The sequence below is a fragment of the Salmo salar genome, chromosome 13 (genome assembly GCF_965601325.2).
Source record: "Salmo salar chromosome 13, fSalSal1, whole genome shotgun sequence".
NCBI classification, from domain to species: Eukaryota; Metazoa; Chordata; class Actinopteri; order Salmoniformes; family Salmonidae; genus Salmo; species Salmo salar.
Genome location: NC_138303.1, coordinates 30,784,564 through 30,810,773, shown reverse-complemented (window position 1 = coordinate 30,810,773; position 26,210 = coordinate 30,784,564). Strand labels below are relative to the sequence as shown.

Sequence of the window (26,210 nt, the reverse complement as noted above, 5' to 3'; positions counted from 1 at the left end):
GAAGCTCGCATCCGCTACAAGACCATGGTGATTGCCTACGGAGCTGTGAAGGGAACGGCACCTCCATACCTTCAGGCTCTGATCAGGCCCTACACCCAAACAAGGGCACTGCGTTCATCCACCTCTGGCCTGCTGGCCCCCCTACCTCTGAGGAAGCACAGTTCCCACTCAGCCCAGTCAAAACTGTTCGCTGCTCTGGCACCCCAATGGTGGAACAAGCTCCCTCACGACGCCAGGACAGCGGAGTCAATCACCACCTTCCGGAGACACCTGAAACCCCACCTCTTTAAGGAATACCTAGGATAGGATAAAGTAATCCTTCTAACCCCCCCCCCCCCCTTAAAAGATTTAGATGCACTATTGTAAAGTGGTTGTTCCACTGGATATCATAAGGTGAATGCACCAATTTGTAAGTCGCTCTGGATAAGAGCGTCTGCTAAATGACTTAAATGTAAATGTATACCATCTACTGCATCTTGCCTATGCTGTTCGGCCATCGCTCATCCATATATGTATGTGTACTGTGGGCAGACCAGGGGGTTGGGTCAAAACGTTTACACAGATCAGAGACGGACAGAGTAAGATTAGCTCAGTTTCAAAGGTGTTTATTAAAAATAATAGTTCAAAAAGAAAAGGTCTCCCCCATGAGACCCTCTCCGAGATACCATCTTCTGGGCTCCGGGTCTTGCTGTATCCTGTGGTGATCAAAAACTGACCTCACTCCTGTTACCTCTGTAACTGTCCCCAACTATACAGGAGTCCTTTCTTCCCTCAGTCTTCCCCCAGCTTTATGGGACTTGTACAGCTGGTGAGCAATCAGCCCTTGATTACTCACAAACTCCCAATCAGCCCCAATTAGTCCTGGCCGGAGAGCCCGTCGAGACCTGGCACGTCCAACAGATGGAGCCATCGCCTCGACGTATACTCCGTCTGTCACCAGGCCTCGAGGAGTCTCCCCCTGGTTGCTGACCTGCTGTACGCCACAGTACATATTGTTATTAATTCCTTTACACTTGTGTGTAAAAGGTAGTTGTGAAATTGTTAGACTACTTGTTAGATATTACTGCATGGTCGGAACTAGAAGCACAAGCATTTCGCTACACTCGCATTAACATCTGCTAACCATGTGTGTGACCAATAAAATTTGATTTGATGTGGTAAAGATATGGCAAAATTGTACAGCAAAAATACAGTTCTATATGATATTATTTGGAAAACCTTCAACTCTGTTTAAATGTGTTGAACAGAAAAAATAACAGAAAAGACAACCATGAACATGGTTCCCTGGGTGCAGCTGGTTTTTATTGAGACAAATATCCAGCTACGATACAATATCTCATAAAAAGGGGAAGAACCGTGAACATAGCAGTCTTGGCACATTGTTTTTACATAAAAAAGAAAGCTAAAAATCTACACCCCCACCCCCTAGGCACAACACACAGATTTTATTTTTATTATACAATACATTTGTACAGCTCACTAATAAATTATTTGTTTTAGAAAATTATTTATGTCCCCACTCTGTAATTGACAAGTTAGAGCTTACATGGGATTTTCTTTTGTTCTGGTTATACAACTACAATTATTTATATTTTATGTTATTTACAGCAAGTGTTCAATACTAAAGAAAAGTCACTATACATAGCCTAGTGACTTGTGGTGTGTACACGGACACACACAAGAGAAAGAGAGAGAGAGGGACACAATTGCATGCATGCACGGACACACACACACACACACACACACACACACACACACACACACACACACACACACACAGCTTGAAACAAGTAGGGAAATTATTATACATTGTATTGATCAAAGACAAGGATAAAATCAGTTAATTCCAAAATGTTTTGCCTCAGATGATTGAAAGACTACAGTAGCTATACTTCTAAAAATCAGAGAACACACTACAAATCCCCATTTGTTGTCACAAAGCAGTCACCCTCTAAAATACATAGGTTCAAGTGGATTGTATGTAACATTTGCTAGTAAAAGTATATATTCACATTTGCTGATATCTTTGTCCTACTTATTAATGTTGAAACTTAGTCTTCGGTGTATAGATTATAGAAAATACCATAAAAGGTTTCATTGCTCAATATTTCATTTGAAAAGGTTACCCTGTGAACACCCCATTGTATTATTATAAACTCAGCAAAAAAAGAAACGTCCCTTTTTCAGAACCCTGTCTTTCAAAGATAATTTGTAAAAATCCAAATAACTTCACAGATCTTCATTGTAAAGGGTTTAAACACTGTTTCCCATGCTTGTTCAATGAACCATAAACAATTAATGAACATGCACCAGGGAACGGTCATTAAGACACTAACATCGGTAGGCAATTAAGGGCACAGTTATGAAAACTTAGGACACTGAAGAGGCCTTTCTACTGACTCTGAAAAACAGCAAAAGAAAGATGCCCAGGGTCCCTGCTCATCTGCGTGAACGTGGTTAGGCATGCTGCAAGGAGGCGTGAGGACTGCAGTTGTGGCCAGGGCAATAAATGTCCGTACTGTGAGACGCCTAAGACAGCGCTACAGGGAGACAGGACGGATAGCTGGTCGTCCTCGCAGTGGCAGACCACGTGTAACAACACCTGCACAGGATCTGTACATCCAAACATCACACCAACGGGACAAGTACAGGATGGCAACAACAACTGTCCGAGTTACACCAGGAACGCACAATCCCTCAATCAGTGCTCAGACTGTCCGCAATAGGCTGAGAGAGGCTGGACTGAGGGCATGTAGGCCTGTTGTAAGGCAGGTCCTCACCAGACATCACCGGCAACAACGTCGCCTATGGTCGCTGGACCAGACAGGACTGGTCTTCACTGACGTGTTGCGGTTTTGTCTCACCAGGGGTGATGGTCGGATTCGCGTTTATCGTCGAAGGAATGAGCGCTACACCGAGGCCTGTACTCTGGATTGGGATCGATTTGGAGGTGGAGGGTCCGTCATGGTCTGGGGCGGTGTGTCACAGCATCATCGGACTGAGCTTGTTGTCATTGCAGGCAATCTCAATGTTACAGGGAAGACCTCCTCCCTCATGTGGTACCCTTCCTGTAGGCTCATCCTGACATGACCCTCCAGCATGACAATGCCACCAGCCATACTGCTCGTTCTGTGCGTGATTTCCTGCAAGACAGGAATGTCAGTGTTCTGCCATGGCCAGCGAAGAGCCCGGATCTCAATCCCATTGAGCACGTCTGGGACCTGTTGGATCGGAGGGTGAGGGCTTGGGCCATTCCCCCAGAAATGTCTGGGAACTTGCAGGTGCCTTGGTGGAAGAGTGGGGTAACATCTCACGGCAAAAACTGGCAAATCTGGTGCAGTCCATGAGGAGGAGATGCACTGCAGTACTTAACGCAGCTGGTGGCCACAACAGATACTGACTGGTACTTTTGATTTTGACACCCCCCCCCCTTTGTTCAGGGACACATTCCATTTCTGTCAGTCACATGTCTGTGGAACTTGTTCAGTTTATGTCTCAGTTGTTGAATCTTGTTATGTTCATACAAATATTTACACAAGTTAAGTTTTCTGAAAATAAACGCAGTTGACAGTGAGAGGACGTTTCTCTTTTTGCTGAGTTTATATTGTGGTGGTGAACACATTTAAATGCATATTCCAAAAGCAACGTTGAGGATCAACAACAGCTACAATTTGCTAAACAGATCAAAGGGCAGATACAGAAATATTATAAATATAGTTCAATAATACACTTGATAGGCCTGGTTAGTTGACATTATCTAATTATGCAATATAATTTTAAAGTTTCTGTTTTTTTTGGTTTTATATAAATCAATTGTGTTGAGAGAAAAAAACGGATTAAATAATTATAAAATGTGATCTAGTTCAACAATTTGAAAAGACCATGGTAAACTGTTGGGCAAAAAATGCTGGGTAAACTGTGTTTACTTGCGTTTACCCTCCACTACACCACTGTTGCTAGTATAGTTTGACATTTCATTTTCAACCAAATGTGCAGTATCATTATGCCAATAGACAGTGGTTGAGGAAATGTAAGGTTATTTTCAGGGAATGGTGTGCTGAAACTACTAAGTCCCACTTAGTCACAGTAAGGTTTTATGCAAAGATCAAGGCTATTGTAAAACTTTAATTAAATTAATTCATTAAATAAAGGGATGAAAAAGACATTATTACTGTTGGTATTCCATTACATACAAGCATTAGGTCCTACCAGAGTCATATATTAAGATACAATATAACACTTCACCTAATAAAGAAAATAATTGAGGGATATATAATCACAAACTTCCATGAATAGAGTTGGCTTCATAATTCATTCATTTCTAATGGCGTAAATAGAACGTTTTAGCAAAGATTGTTCATATTGCTCCTCAGTAACAGAAGAGCCAAGACACAAATAAGTCAAATATTGACATACATTTTACAATATCTCGGCTAGGTCAGGGATATGGTGCCTTGTTATAACCTTTTGTCAATAAGATTGGTCGGGGGTTTTTGTTTTTATTGTCAGAGATTGCTGAAGTAAATTGTGGATGAACAGTTGGAATTGAGAATGTGTCTCACTAACTGCATAGTTTGTGGTGATATTAAGTATTGGATAAGTGGAATGGAAAGCATCTTTAAGCATGTTTAATTCAATGTTTCACTTTGTTATCTTAATAGCAACCTAGTCAGCCCTTTTAAGCTGCAGGAAGAGACCAAAAGAGGATAAGGAGCTATTTTCCCTTTCAGGCTGATGAGGATTTAAACCAACAAGATAATGAAGATGTCTCATAAATGCCCTTTTATAACAGCTGGCTCTGGTCTACTTATTCCCCTCTCCCCCTCTTGCACCACCCGAATGGACATGACATTTTTTTGCCTGTGAGATGTCTCGCTTTCTCTTCCGTCTCTGATATGGATATCTGCCAATATTACCCAAGGGTTCACAAGGAGAGCCTCTACTTCCTGTGAATACTATAGAGATGTATAGAGATCGCTACTTGGAAATAACCAATTTTTGCATGGACATTGCCATTGAGGTCTTCCACCATTTTAAAGTAGTCAGCTGGGTGGGGATCAGCCAATGGGAGAATCTCAATTGCATACTCCTCGCGTTCTCTCTCCTCTCTTCCTTCTCAAAACCCATTGGATGAGAAAGCCAGAGGTCCCTCGCCTCTGACCTCTTCCAATAGATTTGGAAAAGGAGACAAGAGGAGTATGCAATTGAGATTCTCCCAATGATCAGAGCATTGTCTTCTTCAAATTGTTTTGCCTAGTTTGTAAAGGGCTTTTAAGCTATATCACAGCCATCTAGTGGACACAATAAATTAACCAGATTTGGTTCAAGACTACAGCACTGCAGGTGGTGGTAAATCACAATAGCTTTACACTTTTTTCAAACATCAAAAGAAAAAGAAAATGTACTACTTTAAAATGGCGATAGCCTCAATGGTGCTGCCCATGCTGTCACAGACGCCATAATGAAACATACAACGTTGCGATCTCTACACATCTCTATTGTGAATTCGCAGTCTCTCATCGCCCCCTCCTGGAACCCCATGCATACTGCAGTCATCAGTTTACCACAGAGAGCAGGAGAGGTGGGACTCTGAAGGCCTATAGGAGTTACACTCGTCCCTAAACTAGAAATGCCCAGGCGTATGTTGCCCACCCAGTCTATCAGTAGTATTGAAGGTGGTTGGGGGTGTTGTCGGAGAGCTTAGAGTTGAGAGTCGGCTCCCCCAAGGCTGTTCATCTCATCAGCAGTGTACTTTTCCCCTGACTGTCCGGCCTCATGGCGGAAGCCGGCGGAGATCTCGTCAAACGACCGTCCCTTGGTTTCAGGCACCTTGAAATAAGTGAAGATGAAGAAGCCCAGCAGTAGCACAGTGAAGATGATGAAGACGTAGGGGCCACACAGTTGCTACAGAGAAGACAGAAAAGTAACATTATTTTCACATTCTTCCATTCATAAATTGAATTTCAACTTCAATTTCAAATTGAAAATGGAAGTCATCAGGTCTATTATAAAACTACAGGTATATAATAATATATTTAATTATATATAATGTACTATCAATGTACATTGAGTATACCAAACATTAGGAACCCCTTCCTAATATTGAGTTGCACCCCACCCCCTTTTGCCCTCAGAACAGCCTCAATTCGACAGGACATGGACTCTAAAAAGTGTTGAAAGCCTTCCACAGGGATGCTGGCTCATGTTGACTGCAATGTTTCCCACAGTTGTGTCAAGTTGACTGGATGTCTTTTAGGTGGTGGACCATTCTTGACACACACAGGAAACTGTTGAGCGTGAAAAATCCAGAAGCGTTGCAGTTCTTGACACAGACAGATGTGACTGGCAACTACTACCATACCCCGTTCAAAGGCACTTACATTTTTTGTCTTTCCCATTCACCCTCTGAATGGCACACATACAATCAATGTCACAATTGTCTCAAGGCTTAAAAATCCTTATTTAACCCGTCTCCTCCCCTTCATCTGCAATGATTTAAGTGGATTTAACAAGTGACATCAATAAAGGATCATAGCTTTTACCTGGATTCACCTGGTCTGTCTATGTCATGGAAAAGCAGGTGTTCTTAATCTTTTGTATACTCTGTGTTTAACCTGTTAGGGCTAGGGGGCAGTATTGACACGGCCGGATAAAAAACGTACCCGATTTAATCTGCTTACTACTCCTGCCCAGTAACTAGAATATGCATGTAATTATTGGCTTTGGATAGAAAACACCCTAAAGTTTCTAAAACTGTTTGAATGGTGTCTGTGTGTAACAGAACTCATATGGCAGGCAAAAACCTGAGAAGATTCCAAACAGGAAGCACCCTCTCTGACAAGTTGTTGTTCATCTTGGCTCTTTTTATTGAAGACTGAGGATCTTTGCCGTAACGTGACATTTCCTACGGCTCCCATAGGCTCTCAGAACCCGGGAAAAAGCTGAATGATATCGAGGCAGCCTCTGGCTGAAACACATTATCGCGTTTGGATAGTGGCTGGTCAGAGTACTCTGAGACTCACGCTCGTGCACGAGGGCACGAGATGTATTTATTTTCTCTCTCTTTGTACGTATACAGGCTTTCCCGGTCGGAATAGTATCGCTTTTTTACGAGAAAAATGGCATAAAAATTGATTTTAAACAGCGGTTGACATGCTTCGAAGTACGGTAATGGAATATTTAGAATTTTTTTGTCACGAAATGCGCCATGCTCGCCACCCTTATTTACCCTTTCGGATAGTGTCTTGAACGCACGAACAAAACGCCGCTGTTTGGATATAACAATGGATTATTTGGGACCAAACCAACATTTGTTATTGAAGTAGCAGTCCTGGGAGTGCATTCTGACGAAGAACACCAAAGGTAATCAAACTTTTCTAATAGTAAATCGGAGTTTGGTGAAGGCTAAACTTGCTGGGTGTCTAAATAGCTAGCCCTGTGATGCCGGGCTATCTACTGAGAATATTGCAAAATGTGCTTTCACCGAAAAGCTATTTTAAAATCGGACAAATCGAGTGCATAGAGGAGTTCTGTATCTATAATTCTTAAAATAATTGTTATGTTTTTTGTGAACGTTTATCGTGAGTAATTTAGTAAATTCACAGGCAGTGTTCGGTGGGAATGCTAGTCACATGCTAGTCACATGCTAATGTAAAAAGCTGGTTTTTGATATAAATATGAACTTGATTGAACAAAACATGCATGTATTGTATAACATAATGTCCTAGGGTTGTCCTGATGAAGATCATCAAAGGGTAGTGCTGCATTTAGCTGTGGTTTGGGTTTATGTGACATTATATGCTAGCTTGAAAAATGGGTGTCTGATTATTTCTGGCTGGGTACTCTGCTGACATAATCTAATGTTTTGCTTTCGTTGTAAAGCCTTTTTGAAATCGGACAGTGTGGTTAGATTAACGAGAGTCTTGTCTTTAAAATGGTGTAAAATAGTCATATGTTTGAAAAATTGAAGTTTTTGCATTTTTGAGGTATTTTAATAACGCGCCACGGGATTACACTGGCTGTTGAGTAGGTGGGACGCTTGTGTCCCACCTAGCCCATAGAGGATATTTAAGAAAAAAGGCCAGAGGGGGTGTGGTATATTTAAGCAATAAGGCACGAGGGGGTGTGGTATATGGCCAATATACCACGGCTAAGAGCTGTTCTTAGGCACAACCTAATGTCATATACCACAAACACCGAGGTGCCTTATTTCTATTATAAACTGGTTACCAACATAAATAGAATAGGAAACAACTATTTTTGTGTCATAACTGTGGTATATTGTTGGATATAGACACGGCTGAAATGCTGTTTCAGCCAATCAGCACCCAGGACCCAAACTACACGGTTTGTAATAATTGATATACATATGTAATAGAGCCATCAAGGCAATAACCCAGAAATCTGAGTTTTTTCTGTCTCCTTACCTCAACGTATTGGAAGGTCATGCCCACTATGAAGTTAGCCGACCAGTTGGAGAATCCAGCAACGGCAAAGGCAGAGGGCCGAGGACCTTGGCTGAAGAGCTCAGCCACGATGAACCAGGGGATGGGGCCCGGGCCAATCTCAAAGAAGGCCACAAAGCTAAAGATGGCTACGATGCTGACGTAGGACATCCATGGCAGCTGGTCCTGAGGAAAAACATGGGGAACATCAGTGGAGGAGGCTAGCTGAGGTAATCGTCTACATAAAATATGATATATGCAAATCCAGTGATGTTTTTTATTGCGCCATTATACATACCAGTAGCGCCATAGCGATTGTCATCAGGACAGCTGAGAATGCCATCCCCAGTAACCCAGTGAGGTGAAGGGATCTTCGCCCAGCACGCTCCACAACGAACAGCTAAATAAAGAGAGAGAGAAAGAGGAGAAGAATGGTGGTGTTAGTGGGGGTTGGGAAGTGGATTCATTTCCAAGACACATTTCTGTTGTTACAGTCAGATGGACAATACATTTATCTCCTAATCTATTATAATGGAAACAATAATCCTATTTGATCAATTCCATTCCCACCCAAATATCTTAATACTCATTGTTGAGATGCTCATATGATCACTGGGACTGGGCTCCTGTTTATGGATGTTGTACAGTGTTTATCAGACTTACAGACACAACAGTGAAGGCTGTATTGACCACTCCGGCACCAATCGTAGCGTAGACTGGCTGAGAGACTCCCGCCTTCTCAAAGATCCTGGTGGAGTAGTAGAAAACCTGCACAAAAATGTAATAATTGAGTGGACCATATAGTTTGAAGTGCGTGTGTGTGTGTGTTTGTGCATGAGTTAGCATGTGTGTATTTGCAAGTCAGTGTGTGTCTCCCAGAGTGTCCCACACTCACAGCGTTGATGCCAGACAGCTGCTGGGAGAGCTGGAGCATGACGGCGATGAAGATGGGCTGGCGGTAGAGTGGCGAGCGGAACAGCTCCAGGATGGTCACCTTCTTCTCCCTCATCATCTGCCTGGCCTCCTCCTTCATCTCCTGCATGTCGGCGCCCACCTCCTCAGTGCCTCGCAGCTTCTCCAGCACTGCAGGGAAATACACATCTCAGCTCCATTCCCTCCTGGAGAGCTACTCGAGGTTAAGCCCTTTGTTCCAGTCTTACTCTAACACACCAGATTCTATTAATAAGCTTCTGGTCAGGACCTTGATAAGTTCAATGGTGTGTTAGAGCAGGGCTGGAACAAAAGCCAGCACACCCAAGAGCTCTCCTACTTTTCGTGGGAATAGGGGTGTAGGACAGGGGTACTCAACTGTTTCCCTACGAGGTCTGGAGCCTGCTGGTGTTCTGTTCTACCTGATAATTAATTACACACACCTGGTGTCCCAGGTCTAAATCTGTCCCTGATTAGAGGGGAACAATGAAAAAATGCAGTGGAACTGGCTTTGATGTCCAGAGTTGAGTTTGAGGGGTGTAGGGTGTAGCAGTAGCTGGTCAGAGGCTTACCTTCTCTGGCCTTGAGCTCCTCGTTGCGGTTGATTAGGAGGAAGCGGGGGCTCTCGGGGCAGAAGGGTAACAGGATACACTGCAGCATTGCTGGGATGAATGTGAAGCCCAGCAGGAAGGGCCACAGAGTGGAGTTCCCCATAATCGACTCGATCCCAAACACCTGTAAGAAACAATATTTAACTACACTGTAATTATGCTGTCAATGAAAGATAAACTACCATGGAAATACACTGTGGTAAGGTTGTGAGGTTACTTGAGTACTTACTTGAGTACTGGTTGGTGAGAAGCCCATATTTGTCCAGATGATTGTGCTGTATCACTAGCTTAAAAAATAAAGTCACCCGACGGACAGTGCCTACCTGTGCCATGAGGATGCCAAGGACGATGCCCAGCTGGTGCAGAGTGCCCAGCGCCCCGCGGAGCGAGGTGGGCGCAATCTCCCCCACGTACATGGGCACGAAGCCAGTGGACAGGCCGGAGTAGAGCCCCACAACGAAGCGCCCGATAATCAGCATCTCCCACGACGCCGCCAGCTTGGAGAAGCCCATGAACCCAGCGGCGATGAACGCCAGCACGTTGGCAATGAGCATCGAGTTTCTCCTGCAAATCATTCACAGAGGTCTTCTTCACTTCCTAAAGGCACAAAAATGCTATACTGTTGTTGAGGTGCACAGAACAGCACAACAAACCGAGATGACCCATGATTACCACCAGTGGCGACACGTCATTCAGGGCAGGTGGGAACCCCACCTGTTTAGCTAAAGAAATATGTATATATATATATTTTTTTGTTGTTGTTGCCTGTTTAGCATGTTATTATTTTGCCATTAATACGTGTCACATATCAGTTTGCGAACAATGTAAAAAAAAGAATAATAACTGAGTTAATAAAGCTGCATAGAAACATGGTCTCTTTTTTGCAGGTGTTTCAGCCTAGCTCAGTGCTTTCTGTGGTGGTGAGACAGCCAGTTCTCTAGTTGTGCCGTGATTGGCTCAGTGTTCTGTCACTCATGGGGACACTACTCACCGCAAAAGCTATGGGGAGAGCTAGAAAATTCAAGCCCCCTGGGTGCTGCCAGAGACTTACATTAGAAGTGCCAATCCAAGAAGTCTCAAGATCATTGGCCACAGTTAAAATGACATCAAATCACATTATATCTACAGTAGCCTTGATTGGACTGATCATGTCAACATCATACTTTAAAAATCTTAGCTAGCAAGCTAGCATTCATCATCATGAATCAAGTCGACAATCTACTGGCAAATCCTTTTCAATCCTTGTCATATGAAGAGAAATTATAGATAAAGCGTATCGGTGCTCATCGGCCATTGGACATAAACATTACACAACAAGTTGGAAATCGCAAATTCACCAATAAGTGCTAAGGCGCCACTGCAGCCCGGGGTTCGATCCCAGGCTATGTCACAGCCGGCAGTGACCGTTGGCCCAGCGTCATCTGGGTTAGGGAAGGGTTTTGCAGGCCGGGATGTCTTTGTCTCATCGTGCTCTAGCGACTCCTTGTGGCGAGCCGAGCTACTGCAAGCTGTCGTCAGGTCAAATGTTTCCTCCGACACATTGGTGTGGCTGGCTTCCGGGTTAAGCGAGCAGTGTGTCAAGAAGCAGTGCGGCTTGGCTCTTGACCTTCGCCAAGTCGGTAGGGGAGTTGCAGCGATGAGACAAGATTGTAACTACCAATTGGATATCACGAATATCACGAATAAAGGAGTAACGCCATGGGCAGAAAGGTTTGAAAACATTTGCCATGGTGTCAATTCAGCATCAGTTCTGCCGCATTCAAATCAACTGGAAACTCAGAATTGGGAAATCTCAGACTTCAGTTCAAGACAACTGGGAACCAGCTCCGACTGGGAAAATACCTAAAATAACGGTTAACCAACTCGGAATTCCAAGTCGGGATTTTGGACCTCTTTCCAGAGCCCACAAGAAGGACCGCCGCGCCACCTTCCTGTTCAAGTGAGCACAGCACAAAAAAGTGAGTCCAAAAATGTATTGTATGCTGCTGGATGAATGATGTAATATGCCAGGGAGATATGTATACTGTAGCCAAGAAAGTAATACTAAGTGTATGTTGTGTAGTAAGCTGTTAGCCCATGTGCCTCACCGTAATAATTTGGTCCATTTCCTCCCTCATAACAGCCTACTGTTCTGACTTGATGGTGCACATGTAGCCTATAGCCTGTTTTAGAGAAATGTAAGAGCTTTCATTGTCTGCTTAAATGCCTCCTTTATTTATCCTACGGTTCTGACTTGTACAGGGACAATACTGTAAGAACGGCCCATGTTCTGGATTTTGTCGCTGTACATTTCAAAATGCTGAACAAATAGTTATATTGAATACGTCCGTCCTAGCTCGCTCATTAATGTCTTAATCGAAAATACGGATTGCCTCTTATCCGCTCGTCATCGCCTTATGCCATAGTTTGTACTTTTCAATTGTCATTAGAAACCACATTTGTTTAAGCAAGTCAGACATGTCAGCTATGTTTTTTTAAAAGGCAGTAAATGAGGCTGAACGAACTGTTTCGCTGCCAGAGAAGGCTCCGCTGATAGCCAGGTGTAGCAGTGGTAAGGTGTTGGGACTGCTGTTGGGACTCTGCTGTTGGGGCAGCTTTATGGCCCTAAAAGTTTGTGGGCACCGTTTGTCACCGTTATTGTGCAATTCATGTACTGTTTAGTGTTGTGTTGTGGGCTTTGCTGGCATGCATCACATTTTTTGTTGTTGTTGAGTTTGCCACACCAAGACTTACATGCTAAAATCGCCACTGATTACCACACCCTTTTAATGTGAATACCAGCCTAAAATACATGAACACTGCAGTTTTACCTGCCCAGGCGGTTGACAAAGAGGCCCACGGAGAAGGAGCCAAAAATGCCCCCGACAGAGAAGATGGCCACGGAGATGGACCACAGGGTGGTCAGGGATGTGGTAGGGATGGGCTCAGAGTACCTGCTGTTCCACGTGTCATTCAGGAAGCCTTCGATGATCTACGGTACAATACAACATAACACATGAAGAATATACATAAACTATAGTCATCATTGAAGGTTGATGGAGACGTTAAATAATATAATTATCATACATACACAGTCACAGTTCACTTCATAGTAAATTACCAACCATACAGTGAAATTATAGATATTGCCCAGAACTAAAATCTTGCATAATTGAGTCAGATGCTTGTTTAAATTCTAGAGAAAGATGTGTTATAAAAGATACTAGAACGAGGAGCAGAAGTAGGGCGGTAGCTCCACCCCCCTCTCTTTGCAAGTTACGGGCAAGTATGTGCCAAATGTCCCATCCCCTTCCGAAATTGGAACAATGCGATCATCTGCGAAATTGTGATTTGTCCAAATGATCGTGACAAAACATTGGAGCATGTTTTAACAAAAAAAGTTAATGTGATGACGTTGAATCAACGTGGAAAACTGATTTGAATTTGAGAAAGTCATCAAGGTAAGTGAATTTCATATTTTTTACACCCAACTTTGAACCTAAATCCAATGACATGGTAAAATTTTTCGTTAAGTGGGTTAAAATGTTCCTAGAAGTGACACGGATGGACATGTCAAAATGCTGAATGAGATTTATAGAAGGGCACTTCATTTAATATAACAGGCTTTTAAAATGCTATATTGGTGCACAATGTCCACTTCAAAAATCAGAGGGATGCAAAAAACACTCGTTTCATTGGACAACTCAGTTACACTCCTCTAGCCTCCCCTTAAATCCTGTGAATTTGACAATAATCCTTGTTATCTCTGCCAGGTGTAATGGACACACCACAAGTGAATTGATCACAATGGTAAACCTTTCCCAAACTTCCCAGTTGGAGGCTTCCTGGAATAAGATGGAAATCGGTGAATCCTCCAACTGGGATTTCAGGAAAACCTGGGCATTTTGGGAAAGTTACTAGAATTTGCTATAATAGATGGTGACTTTCCACCCTAGACCATGGAGGCAATTACACGCCTTGCATAACAAAGTATCAAAGAGGCTTGGATCCTAGTAGCTACCTCACTGGCCTACACACCTTCAGACTGATGTAATCTTTAATCTCCGCTACTATTTACAGTGCTTATGTGCTCAGGTGTCCTGAAGAGGCTCCAGGATTCACCGTTCGCCTTACACCTCCCAAATCACACACATGGGACATACGTACGCCCGCACACACACACACACAAATGTAAGTGCATGCACTCACACATTCTTATTTACAGAGCAGGCATCAGTGAAACCTCAAGTAACTTTCTTAAGAAGCTGCTGGAGTGAAGTACATACAGTACCAGAGTCTCTCCAGTATATCTGCCAGACTGTCACTTAGCCAAGTGTTAAATTCAGTAGAAGGACTGCATCTCACCAGCGAGTCTCACCACGTCAGTCAAAGATCCTACATGTATGTGATGTATCACCTTTGATTGACCTGGCAGGGCTCCTGCTGGAGAGATGAGATGCAATCTGTCGGGACATGCATTACGGCACCTTTGGGTAGGAGATCTATGAGCGCCATGCATCACTGAGGAACATCTTAACCTGCTGAGCTAGTCAAGGGTGTCAAGAAAGAATCGGAAGAATACTGTCTTCACATTCAATGGATTTGGACAGGCTTCTAAGGGTCACAAACATAGAATATGCATACAAAATGTAACTTTATTCTCTATACAGGGCCTCTATGGCTCTGTCCAAAAATAGTGCACCATATAGGGATTAGGGTGCCATTTGAAACTGTCCCTTTCTCACTCACCTTTTGGGGAGCATTGATGACCCCTGTGTTGTAGCCAAACTGCAGCGAGCCAATCACAGCTGTCCCCACTGCCATCATCAGCTGGAGCGTCACCCCCTGTGGGCACAGAGGAAAAACAAACATCTCTTCAGTTTAACAAAGAATAGCTAAAAGTGCTCTATCCGCTTCAGAACACATGCATTAAAGCATTAGCCTACAAGTAATTGTTGTTGTTTTTTTACTATCTTTGAGAGAGGGTATATTTAGCCTAATCTGATTTTTATTTAAGAAGTCTCGGACTTGGATGAGAGGACAGGTGAATTGGGACTAAGACTTAATAAATGTGCACAAGAAATTGAGACCTGACTTGGACTCTTCTGTGTTAACAAGTGATAGTGACTCTACGGTAACACTTGGCTGACACAGGTGGTCCATTCAGTGTAATCCCCTTAGGGACTGAGGAACATCAGTAATGTTCTGTTACAGTAATATGCTAAAGTTGTCCTTGTTTTAGTTGTTTATGCTTGAAATGCGGTGCACATTTCTTTTTCATGGGTGTCTCTAATGTGAGGCCTGTTATAACTGTTATTTTGAAGAAGGACATTTCTGTAGTGAGAGTAGTGTGTTCTGGAGGGAACAGTTGATGACAAATGTTCTAGCTATGTCTGATGTTGGAACAACACGTCTGAAGTCTGTAAACTGTTCACAACAAAGAGTATCCGCTTTATTAAAAGTATTCATTGATCTGGACACCTGTCATATCCTTGAGCTTCGCAGGTGCACCACCATTGTGACACTATGGTAGCACTGGCTGAGTGAGACTGGTGGTCCATTCAGTATAATCCACTTAAGGAATGAGGAACATCAGAACCAGGGCACGCAAACAGGACAGCTTGCTTACACAGGCCACACTGAGCCAAGCCACACGCAAACACTTAAACTTACGTAACAAACACACCTAAGTGCGTAGGCTCTTAGTGAGTGACACCCCCTCCAAGATGTGAAATAGTTGCAGTCACACTCATGTCTATAGAAGTTTCCCTCTTACTCACATCGACATGAATCTCTCAGTCTAAGCATTTCGCCTTTTGTAATTCAGAAAATATACAAACCATCATAGACTCTGCTTTAGGTATCAGGATCCAGTTGAGACTTTGGTCCCACAGACAAATTTAACCATCCAGTTCAACCCTAACGCAACAGCAATATACACTGAGTGTACAACGCATTACGAACAACTGCTTTTTCCATGACAGACTGACCAAGTGAATCCAGGGGAAAACTATGATCCATTATTGATGTCACTTGTTAAACTCATTCAGTGTAGATTTTATTTTTATTTATTTATTTCACCTTTATTTAACCAGCTAGGCAAGTTGAGAACAAGTTCTCATTTACAATTGCGACCTGGCCAAGATAAAGCAAGCCGTTTGACACATACAACAACACAGTTACACATGGAGTAAAACAAACATACAGTCAATAATATAGTAGAAAAATAAGTCTATATACAAAGTGAGCAAATGAGGTGAGATAAGGGAGGTAAAGGCAAAAAAGGCCATAGTGGCGAAGTAAATACAATATAGCAAGTAAAACACTGGAATGGTAGATTTGCAGTGGAAGAAAGTGCAAAGTAGAAATAGAAATAATGGGGTGCAAAGGAGCAAAATAAATAAATAAATAAATACAGTAGGGGAGAGGTAGTTGTTTTGGCTAAATTATAGATGGGCTATGTACAGGTGCAGTGATCTGTGAGCTGCTCTGACAGCTGCTGTTAAAAGCTAGTGAGGGAGATAAGTGTTTCCAGTTTTAGAGATTTTTGTAGTTCGTTCCAGTCATTGGCAGCAGAGAACTGGAAAGATCGGCCAAAGGAGGAATTGGCTTTGGGGGTGGCCAGTGAAATATACCTGCTGGAGCGCGTGCTACAGGTGGGTGCTGCTATGGTGACCAGCGAGCTGAGATAAGGGGGAACTTTACCTAGCAGGGTCTTGTAGATGACCTGGAGCCAGTGGGTTTGCCAACAAGTATGAAGCGAGGGCCAGCCAACGAGAGCGTACAGGTCACAGTGGTGGGTAGTATATGGAGCTTTGGTGACAAAACGGATGGCACTGTGATAGACTGCATCCAATTTATTGAGTAGGGTATTGGAGGCTATTTTGTAAATGACATCGCCGAAGTCAAGGATCGGTAGGATGGTCAGTTTACGATGGTATGTTTGGCAGCATGAGTGAAAGATGCTTTGTTGCGAAATAGGAAGCCAGTTCTAGATTTTACTTTGGATTGGAGATGTTTGATGTGAGTCTGAAAGGAGAGTTTACAGTCTAACCAGACACCTAGGTATTTGTAGTTGTCCACATATTCTAAGTCAGAACCGTCCAGAGTAGTGATGCTGGACGGGTGGGCAAGTGCAGGCAGCGATCGGTTGAAGAGCATGCATTTAGTTTTACTTGTATTTAAGAACAGTTGGAGGCCATGGAAGGAGAGTTGTATGGCATTGAAGCTCGTCTGGAGGGTAGTTAACACAGTGTCCAAAGAAGGGCAAGAAGTATACAGAATGGTGTCGTCTGCGTAGAGGTGGATCAGAGACTCACCAGCAGCAAGAGCGACATCATTGATGCATACAGAGAAAAGAGTCGGCCCAGGGATTGAACCCTGTGGCACCCCCATAGAGACTGCCAGAGGCCCGGACAACAGGCCCTCCGATTTGACACACTGAACTCTATCGGAGAAGTAGTTGGTAAACCAGGCAAGACAATCATTTGAGAAACCAAGGCTATTGAGTCTGCCGATGAGGATGTGGTGATTGACAGAGTCGAAAGCCTTGGCCAGGTCAATGAATACGGCAGCACAGTATTGTTTCTTATCGATGGCGGTTAAGATATCGTTTAGGACCTTGAGATGAAGGGGAGTAGACAGGTTAAAGAAGGATTTTTAAGCCTTGCCAGGCTCACCGGTTTGAATATGTCAAGAACTGCAACACTGCTGGGTTTTTCACACTCAACAGTTTCCTGTGTATATCAAGAATGGTCCACCACCCAAAGGGCATCCAGCCAACTTGACACAACTGTGGGAAGCGTTGTAGTCAACATTGCCCAGCACTCTTGTGGAATGCTTTCGACACCTTATAGAGTCCATGCCCAGACGAATTGAGGGTGTTCTGATGGCAAAAGGGGGTGCAACTCAGTATTAGGAAGATGTTCCTAATGTTTTTTACACTCAGTGTATATTGTCAAAGTTTTACATCACAAACATCCTTTGTGTCAGGTCGTCTTAGTGAGCGACACCATCTCCAAGATCTAGCCACACATGTTGGGATCACATCAACAGGAAGCTAGCTATTCAACCCCATGTGAAATAGTTGCAGTCACAATAACATCCATAGAAGTTTCACCCTTACTCAAATCGACAGGAATCTCTCAGCCATTTCACCTTCTAGGATCTGCATTGAGAATCTATTATGTCAAAAGAGAGACGCACTAAGAGTAGCTTTACTCCTACTTCTACAAATCTTCTTAGTGAAATTATTTTTGGACCTTATGCAGCATGCACTACACCAATACATACCATAACTTCTTCTAAAACTGGGTATCAACAAAAACATATGTCCTGCCCATGCTTAAACAGCAAAACAATATCCATCTTATCTGTTCAGGCTTGAACATGTTACGTCAGTGGACTTTTAATAGTTTAGTAATCTGGCTCCTATCTTGTGTCTGACAGTGCTCCTGTGTGGAGGTTATATGCAGGGAAGCGGAGTCGACCAGCGTGCAGCTTTGTGAGAGATCAGCTGCTGCTGTGTCATGCTCACTCCACCTTCTTCACCGTGGCCATGGACATGTATCGGATGCCCATTAGCTTCCTGGCCGCCCAATGAGGGAAGACTCTCCCCTGTGAAGGACGAGCCCAGCGAGGGAAGACTCTCCCCTGTGAAGGACGAGCCCAGCGAGGGAAGACTCTCCCCTGTGAAGGACGAGCCCAGCGAGGGAAGACTCTCCCCTGTGAAGGACGAGCCCAGCGAGGGAAGACTCTCCCCTGTGAAGGACGAGCCCAGCGAGGGAAGACTCTCCCCTTTGAAGGACGAGCCCAGCGAGGGAAGACTCTCCCCTGTGAAGGACGAGCCCAGCGAGGGAAGACTCTCCCCTGTGAAGAACGAGCCCAGCGAGGGAAGTCTCTCCCCTGTGAAGGACGAGCCCAGCGGGGGAAGACTGTCCCCTGTGAAGGAAAAGCCGAGGAGTCTGAATGGAAAGTGTATGTGTGTGTGTGTGTGTGTGTGTGTGTGGGTGGGGGGCTTTGCCGAAAGGTAAACATCAGTAAATGAGAGAGCAAACTAGCTTTTGGGGTCAATGAGTACATTCTTTAAACACCAACAAAACAGGATGTAAACCAAACCACACACATGCATGTGTAACCGATGAGAAATGGCTAGTTAGTTAGCGGTGGTGTGCGCGAATAGCGATTCAATCGGGTGACGTCACTCGCTCTGCGACCTTAAGTAGTTGTTCCCCTTGCGCTGCAATGGCCGTGGCTTTTGTGGCGCGATGGGTAACGATGCTTCGTGGGTGTCAGTTGTTGATGTGTGCAGAGGGTCCCTGGTTCGAGCCCAGGTTGGGGCGAGGAGAGGGACGGAAGCTATACTGTTACATTGATGCTGTTGACCCGGATCATTGGTTGCTGCGAAAAGGGGGGTGAGTATAACTGATATGAAATGGCTAGTTAGTTAGCAGTGGTGCGTGCTAATAGCGATTCAATCGGGTGACGTCACTCGCTCTGCGACCTTAAGTAGTTGTTCCCCTTGCGCTGCAAGGGCCGTGGCTTTTGTGGCGCGATGGGTAACGATGCTTCGTGGGTGTCAGTTGTTGATGTGTGCAGAGGGTCCCTGGTTCGAGCCCAGGTTGGGGCGAGGAGAGGGACGGAAGCTATACTGTTACATTGATGCTGTTGACCCGGATCATTGGTTGCTGCGAAAAGGGGGGTGAGTATAACTGATATGAAATGGCTAGTTAGTTAGAAGTGGTGCGTGCTAATAGCGATTCAATCGGGTGAGGTCACTCGCTCTGCGACCTTAAGTAGTTGTTCCCCTTGCACTGCAAGGGCCGTGGCTTTTGTGGCGCGATGGGTAACGATGCTTCGTGGGTGTCAGTTGTTGATGTGTGCAGAGGGTCCCTGGTTCGAGCCCAGGTTGGGGCGAGGAGAGGGACGGAAGCTATACTGTTACATTGATGCTGTTGACCCGGATCATTGGTTGCTGCGAAAAGGGGGGTGAGTATAACTGATATGAAATGGCTAGTTAGTTAGCAGTGGTGCGTGCTAATAGCGATTCAATCGGGTGACGTCACTCGCTCTGCGACCTTAAGTAGTTGTTCCCCTTGCGCTGCAAGGGCCGTGGCTTTTGTGGCGCGATGGGTAACGATGCTTCGTGGGTGTCAGTTGTTGATGTGTGCAGAGGGTCCCTGGTTCGAGCCCAGGTTGGGGCGAGGAGAGGGACGGAAGCTATACTGTTACATTGATGCTGTTGACCCGGATCATTGGTTGCTGCGAAAAGGGGGGTGAGTATAACTGATATGAAATGGCTAGTTAGTTAGAAGTGGTGCGTGCTAATAGCGATTCAATCGGGTGAGGTCACTCGCTCTGCGACCTTAAGTAGTTGTTCCCCTTGCACTGCAAGGGCCGTGGCTTTTGTGGCGCGATGGGTGACGATGCTTCGTGGGTGTCAGTTGTTGATGTGTGCAGAGGGTCCCTGGTTCGAGCCCAGGTTGGGGCGAGGAGAGGGACGGAAGCTATACTGTTACATTGATGCTGTTGACCCGGATCATTGGTTGCTGCGAAAAGGGGGGTGAGTATAACTGATATGAAATGGCTAGTTAGTTAGAAGTGGTGCGTGCTAATAGCGATTCAATCAGGTGAGGTCACTCGCTCTGCGACCTTAAGTAGTTGTTCCCCTTGCACTGCAAGGGCCGTGGCTTTTGTGGCGGGATGGGTAACGATGCTTCGTGGGGTGTCAGTTGTTGATGTGCGCAGAGGGTCCCTGGTTTGAGCCCAGGTTGGGGCGAGGAGAGGGACGGTGTCACATCCTGACCAGCAGAGGGAGTAATTGTATTAGTTTTGGTCAGGATGTGGCAGAGGGTTTGTGTTTTTGTATGTATTTCTACGTTCTGTCTAGTTTTTCTATGTTTAGGTTTGGGTGTTGGACTCTCAATTGGAGGCAGGTGTTTCTAGTTGCCTCTGATTGAGAGTCCTATAATTAGGTGTGTGTTTGGTTTGGGTTTTGTGGGTAGTTGTTTTTGCATTGCTTTTAGTATAGCCTGCAAGACTGTTGTACTGTCGTGTTTCTTTGTTTTTTTCGTGTTCACTAATAAATAACATTGATGAGCAGGCAACCCGCTGCGCCTTGGTCCATTCCTGACGACAGATGTGACAGCACTACCCACCATACCAGGACCAAGCAGCGGAGGAATTCTGGCGAGGACTGGGGAACATGGCGGGTATGGGAGCCCGAGGGCACAAGGGCTGTTTGACGGGGCGAGGTTGGAGACCCAGGCCAGCTCCCCGTACCCTTGTTGGATAGAAACAGACTGGACAAGTCCCGTGCTTTGGGGTAGGTGCTGTGGTGAGGCCTGGTATTTTCAGGCCGATATGCGCAGTACCAGCGCCCCGCATGTGCCAGGGGAGAGTGGGCATCGAGCCTGAAGGGGTGATGCCAACCCTGCGCTCGAGACCGCCAGTGCGCCTCTACGGTCCAGTGTTCCCCACTACACGCACTAGCCTTGAGGTGCGTGTCTCCAGGCTGGCACGGCCTGTACCAGCCCAACGCATCAGGCATCTAGTGCGTCAGCCCAGCCTCGCCAGTCAGGAGCCGCCAGAGCTGCCCGCCAGTCAGGAGCCGCCAGAGCGGCCCGCCTGTCCTCCGGCCCAGCCAGAGCGGCCCGCCTGTCCTCCGGCCCAGCCAGAGCGGCCCGCCTGTCCTCCGGCCCAGCCAGAGCGGCCCGCCTGTCCTCCGGCCCAGCCTTTTAGTATAGCCTGCAAGACTGTTGTACTGTCGTGTTTCTTTGTTTTTTTCGTGTTCACTAATAAATAACAATGATGAGCACGCAACCCGCTGCGCCTTGGTCCATTCCTGACGACCGATGTGACAGACTGAAGCTATACTGTTACACACGCACGACAGATGAACCAAGGCAACCTCTGTTTTATACAACTAGCCAGCCACACAATTCAGAGACAGTGAATGTTTGCCTCCTCCTAAGGCACATATAATTACAGTGCATTCTGAAAATACACAGACGCCTTCCCTTTTTCCACATTTTGTTACGTTACCGCCTTATTCTAAAATGGATTAAATAACAACCTTTCATCAATCTACACACAATACCCCATAGTGACAAAGCGAAAAAAGGTTTAGACATTTTTGCAAATGTATTAAAAGTAAAAAACAGAAATACCTTATTTACATAAGTATTCAGACCCTTTGCTATGAGACTCGAAATTGAGCACATGTGCATCCTGTTTTCATTGATCATCCTTGAGATCTTTCTACAACTTGATTGGAGTCCACCTGTGGTATATTCAATTGATTGGGCATGATTTGGAAAGGCACACACCTATAAAGGTGCCACAGTTTACAGTGAATGTCAGAGCAAAAACCAAGCCATGAGGTCGAAGGAATTGTCCGTAGAGCTCCGAGACAGGATTGTGTCGAGGCACAGATCTGGGGAAGGGTACAAAACAATTTCTGCAGCATTGAAGGTCCCCAAGAACATAGTGCCCTCCATCATTCTTAAATGGAAGAAGACTCTACCTAGAGCTGGCTGCCCGGTCAAACTAAGGAAAACTCACACCATCCCTACGGTGAAGCATTGTGGCAGCATCATGGTATGGGGATGTTTTTCAGTGGCAGGGACTGGGAGACTAGTCAGGATCGAGGGAAAGATGAATAGAGAAAAATACTGAGAGATCCTTGAAGAAAACCTGCTCCAGAGGCCTCAGGACCTCAGACTGGGGCAACGACCCTAAGCACACAGCCAAGACAACACAGGAGTGGCTTCGGGACAAGTCTCTGAATGTCCTTGAGTGGCCCAGCCAGAGCCCGGACTTGAACATCTCTGGAGAGACCTGAAAATAGCTGTGCAGCGACAATCCCCATCCAACCTGACAGAGCTTGAGAGGATCTGCAGAGAAGAATGGGAGAAACTCCCCAAAAACAGGTGTGCCAAGCTTGTAGCGTCATACCTAAGACTCAAGGCTGTAATCTTTGCCAAAGGTGCTGAAACAAAGTACTGAGTAAAGGGTCTGAAAAGTTATGTAAATGTGATATTTTCATTTTTATTTTTAATACATTTGCAAAAATGTCTAAAACTTTTTTTCTTTTTCATTATGGGGTATTGAGTTTTTATTCATTTTTAATCCATTTTAGAATAAGGCTGTAACGTAACAAAATGTGGATAAAGTCAAGGGGTCTGAATACTTTCCGAATGTACTGTATAAGGATGCTGAAAAGTGGCTTAATATGTGTAGGAATATTACCATGTGTTTACTGCCATACGGGGACACGGTTCCCCAAAAGGCATTAATTAATCTGGTGATTATAACATATAAGGCGTTTATCTAACTAGGATTCTGCCTATAATTTTTCAGGCTGAGCAATAAGTAATAAAATAACATGATTCGTTTCAAATGTTGTCAGTCAGGAGAGATGCATGCACCATTGACATAGGACGGCAACACGCACACGCACACACACATACAGTTGAAGTCGGAAGGTTACATACACCTTAGCCAAATACATTTAAACTCAGTTTTTCACAATTCCTGACATTTAATCCAAGTAAAATTTCCCTGTTTTAGGCCAGTTAGGATCACCACTTTATTTTAAGAATGTGAAATGTCAGAATAATTCATTTGGGTCAAACGTTTCGGGTAGCCTTCCACAAGCTTCCCACAATAAGTTGGGTGAATTTTGGCCCATTCCTCCTGACAGAGCTGGTGTAACTGAGTCAGGTTTGTAGGCCTCCTTGCTTGCACACGCTTTTTCAGTTCTGCCCACAAATGTTCTATAGGATTGAGGTCAGGGCTTTGTGATTGCCACTCCAATACCTTGACTTTGTTGTCCTTAAGCCATTTTGCCACAACTTTGGAAGTATGCTTGGGGTCATTGTCCATTTGGAAGACCCATTTGCGACCAAGCTTTAACTTCATGACTGATGTCTTGAGATGTTGCTTCAATATATCCACATAATTTTCCTACCTCATGATGCCATCTATTTTGTGAAGTGCACCAGTCCCTCCTGCAGCAAAGCACCCCCACAACATGATGCTGCCACCCCGTGCTTCACGGTTGGGAAGGTGTTCTTCAGCTTGCAAGCATCCCCCTTTTTCCCCCAAACATTACAATGGTAATTATGGCCAAACAGTCCTATTTTTGTTTCATCAGACCAGAGGACATTTCTCCAAAAAGTACGATCTTTGTCCCCATGTGCAGTTGCAAACCGCAGTCTGGCTTTTTTATGGCGGTTTTGGAGCAGTGGCTTCTTCCTTGCTGAGCGACCTTTCAGGTTATGTCAATATAGGACTCGTTTTACTGTGGATATAGACACTTTTGTACCCGTTTCCTCCAGCATCTTCACAAGGTCCTTTGCTGATGTTCTGGGATTGATTTGCACTTTTCGCACCAAAGTACGTTCATTCAGTACAAAAAGAAAAATGCATGAAATGAAATGTATGCATTCACTACTTTAAGTCGCTCTGGATAAGAGCGTCTGCTAAATGACTAAAATGTAAATGTAAATCTCTAGATCTCCTTCCTGAGCGGTATGACGGCTGCGTGGTCCCATGGTGTTTATACTTGCATACTATTGTATGCACCGATGAACGTGGCACCTTCAGGCGTTTGGAAATTGCTCCCAAGGATAAACCAGACTTGTGGAGGTCTACAATTTATTTTCTTGTCTTGGCTGATTTCTTTTGATTTTCCAATGATGTCAAGCAAAGAGACACTGAGTTTGAAGGTGGGCCTTGAATTACATCCACAGGTACACCTCCAATTGACTCAAATGATGTCAATTAGCCTATCAGAAGCTTCTAAAGCCATGACATAATTTTTTGGAATTTTCCAAGCTGTTTAAAGGCACAGTCAACTTAGTGTATGTAAACTTCTGACCCACTGTTATTGTGATACAGGGAATGATAAGTGAAATAATCTGTCTGTAAACAATTGTTGGAAAAATTACTTGTGTCATGCACAAAGTAGATGTCCTAACCGACTTGCCAAAACTATAGTTTGTTAACAAGATATTTGTGGAGTGGTTGAAAAACGAGTTGTAACGACTCCAACCTAAGTGTATGTAAACTTCTGACTTCAACTGTAGATGTTTTGACACTTGGTCTAGCTCAAATAAAGTAAAGAATTGTAAGCATTTCGTTGTATGTAATTTACAAAATAAACAATCCATCATGGACTCTGCTTTAAGTATAAGGATCCAGTCTAGACTGATATGCCAGTTTGAGACTTTGGTCCCACAAACAAATTGAACCATCCCGTTGAACCCTAACCCAACAACACTAGACATTGTCAAAGGTTTACATTACAAACATCCTTTGTGTCGGGTCGTTTCATGGCATGTGCCCAAGTGCAGCCCAGGCTATTCCATATACTCTGCAAAAAAGTTAACATTAGTAGACTATCCATAAGTCATGCAGACAAACCAAACTGTACATGCTAACAAGACTATCTTTGCCCATCACGATACTTTGGCTACTCGGCTAATTTCACCAGTTTTGGGGTATCTCTTTGTCATTACCTTTCCTTCGCCTTCCATAGTGATTGATCAGTGAAGTATCGATGGTTGTCGGGATACCTCGCAGAAGACAGGACACAATTATGCAGAAGAGTCTTCTAGGATCCTTTTATCTCCAGTGAAGAAACTAAAATCCACAGCGCTTACTACACCGTCGTTAGCCTTTGTAAATACTGATATTAAAGTTTTTAAAAAACATTTAAAATCCACAATTCATTATTACATTTTCATTATGCGGTCTTTACTTATTATTTTATGATACGCAAGTATACCTACCGTTCGTTATAGGCTCCCATTGATACGTTCTTACTGGACATAAGCCGGTTAATATTATTCAATCAGCTTTCAATGTTATTGGCTGTCGGCAGCTTCGGAGCGAGCGATTCCGAGGAGTGGGAGAGAGCCTGTTTGTAAAATATGATTCTAATTGGCTGTGGATAGCTCGGCAGATGACGTAGCTCATTGCGTACGACTGTAGAAGAAAGTTCTCTGATGGACAGAGCTATTTTCCACTTCAGTCCATATTTATGTTGCATGTGCTACTTAGATACTAGAATTATTTTTTCTAAGGCAAGAGTACTTGTTAATAGATTAGCAATTCAATTTTCCATTAGTTACTGTACCGTATTGCTGTAATATTATGTATTGTTAGGATACTTTAAAAGGTAAAGCCTTCAATGTGTGCAGAAGGTATTTTAAATTAACGGAGGCATATTCATGAGGTGAAA

General features: G+C 44.2%; 1 protein-coding gene across 2 annotated transcripts; it reads right to left on the bottom strand.

Moving 5' to 3' along the window:
* Window positions 1–1,273: 1,273 nt before the first annotated feature.
* Window positions 1,274–25,875, bottom strand: LOC106566818 (solute carrier family 2, facilitated glucose transporter member 1). Of its 2 annotated transcripts, XM_014135246.3 has the most exons (11): window positions 25,759–25,875; window positions 25,486–25,609; window positions 14,714–14,809; window positions 12,796–12,956; window positions 10,309–10,549; window positions 9,947–10,109; window positions 9,340–9,527; window positions 9,108–9,212; window positions 8,743–8,844; window positions 8,427–8,630; window positions 1,274–5,904 (listed from the first exon to the last, which is right to left on the bottom strand). In XM_014135246.3, exons 2-11 carry the CDS (start codon window positions 25,501–25,503, stop codon window positions 5,701–5,703), a joined length of 1,482 nt encoding a protein of 493 aa, XP_013990721.1. In that variant the 5' UTR covers window positions 25,504–25,609; window positions 25,759–25,875; the 3' UTR covers window positions 1,274–5,700. The 2 variants fall into 2 exon arrangements, with proteins under 2 accessions (XP_013990721.1, XP_013990723.1); XM_014135248.3 differs by having other exon boundaries at window positions 25,486–25,875.
* Window positions 25,876–26,210: the final 335 nt, after the last annotated feature.

Coding starts and splice junctions, on each gene's coding strand:
- LOC106566818 (XM_014135248.3), bottom strand. Junction 9,528..9,946: donor GGAGCTCAAGGCCAGAGAAG/GTAAGCCTCTGA, acceptor ATTTCCCTGCAG/TGCTGGAGAAGCTGCGAGGC. Junction 5,905..8,426: donor TGACCTTCCAATACGTTGAG/GTAAGGAGACAG, acceptor TCTTCTCTGTAG/CAACTGTGTGGCCCCTACGT.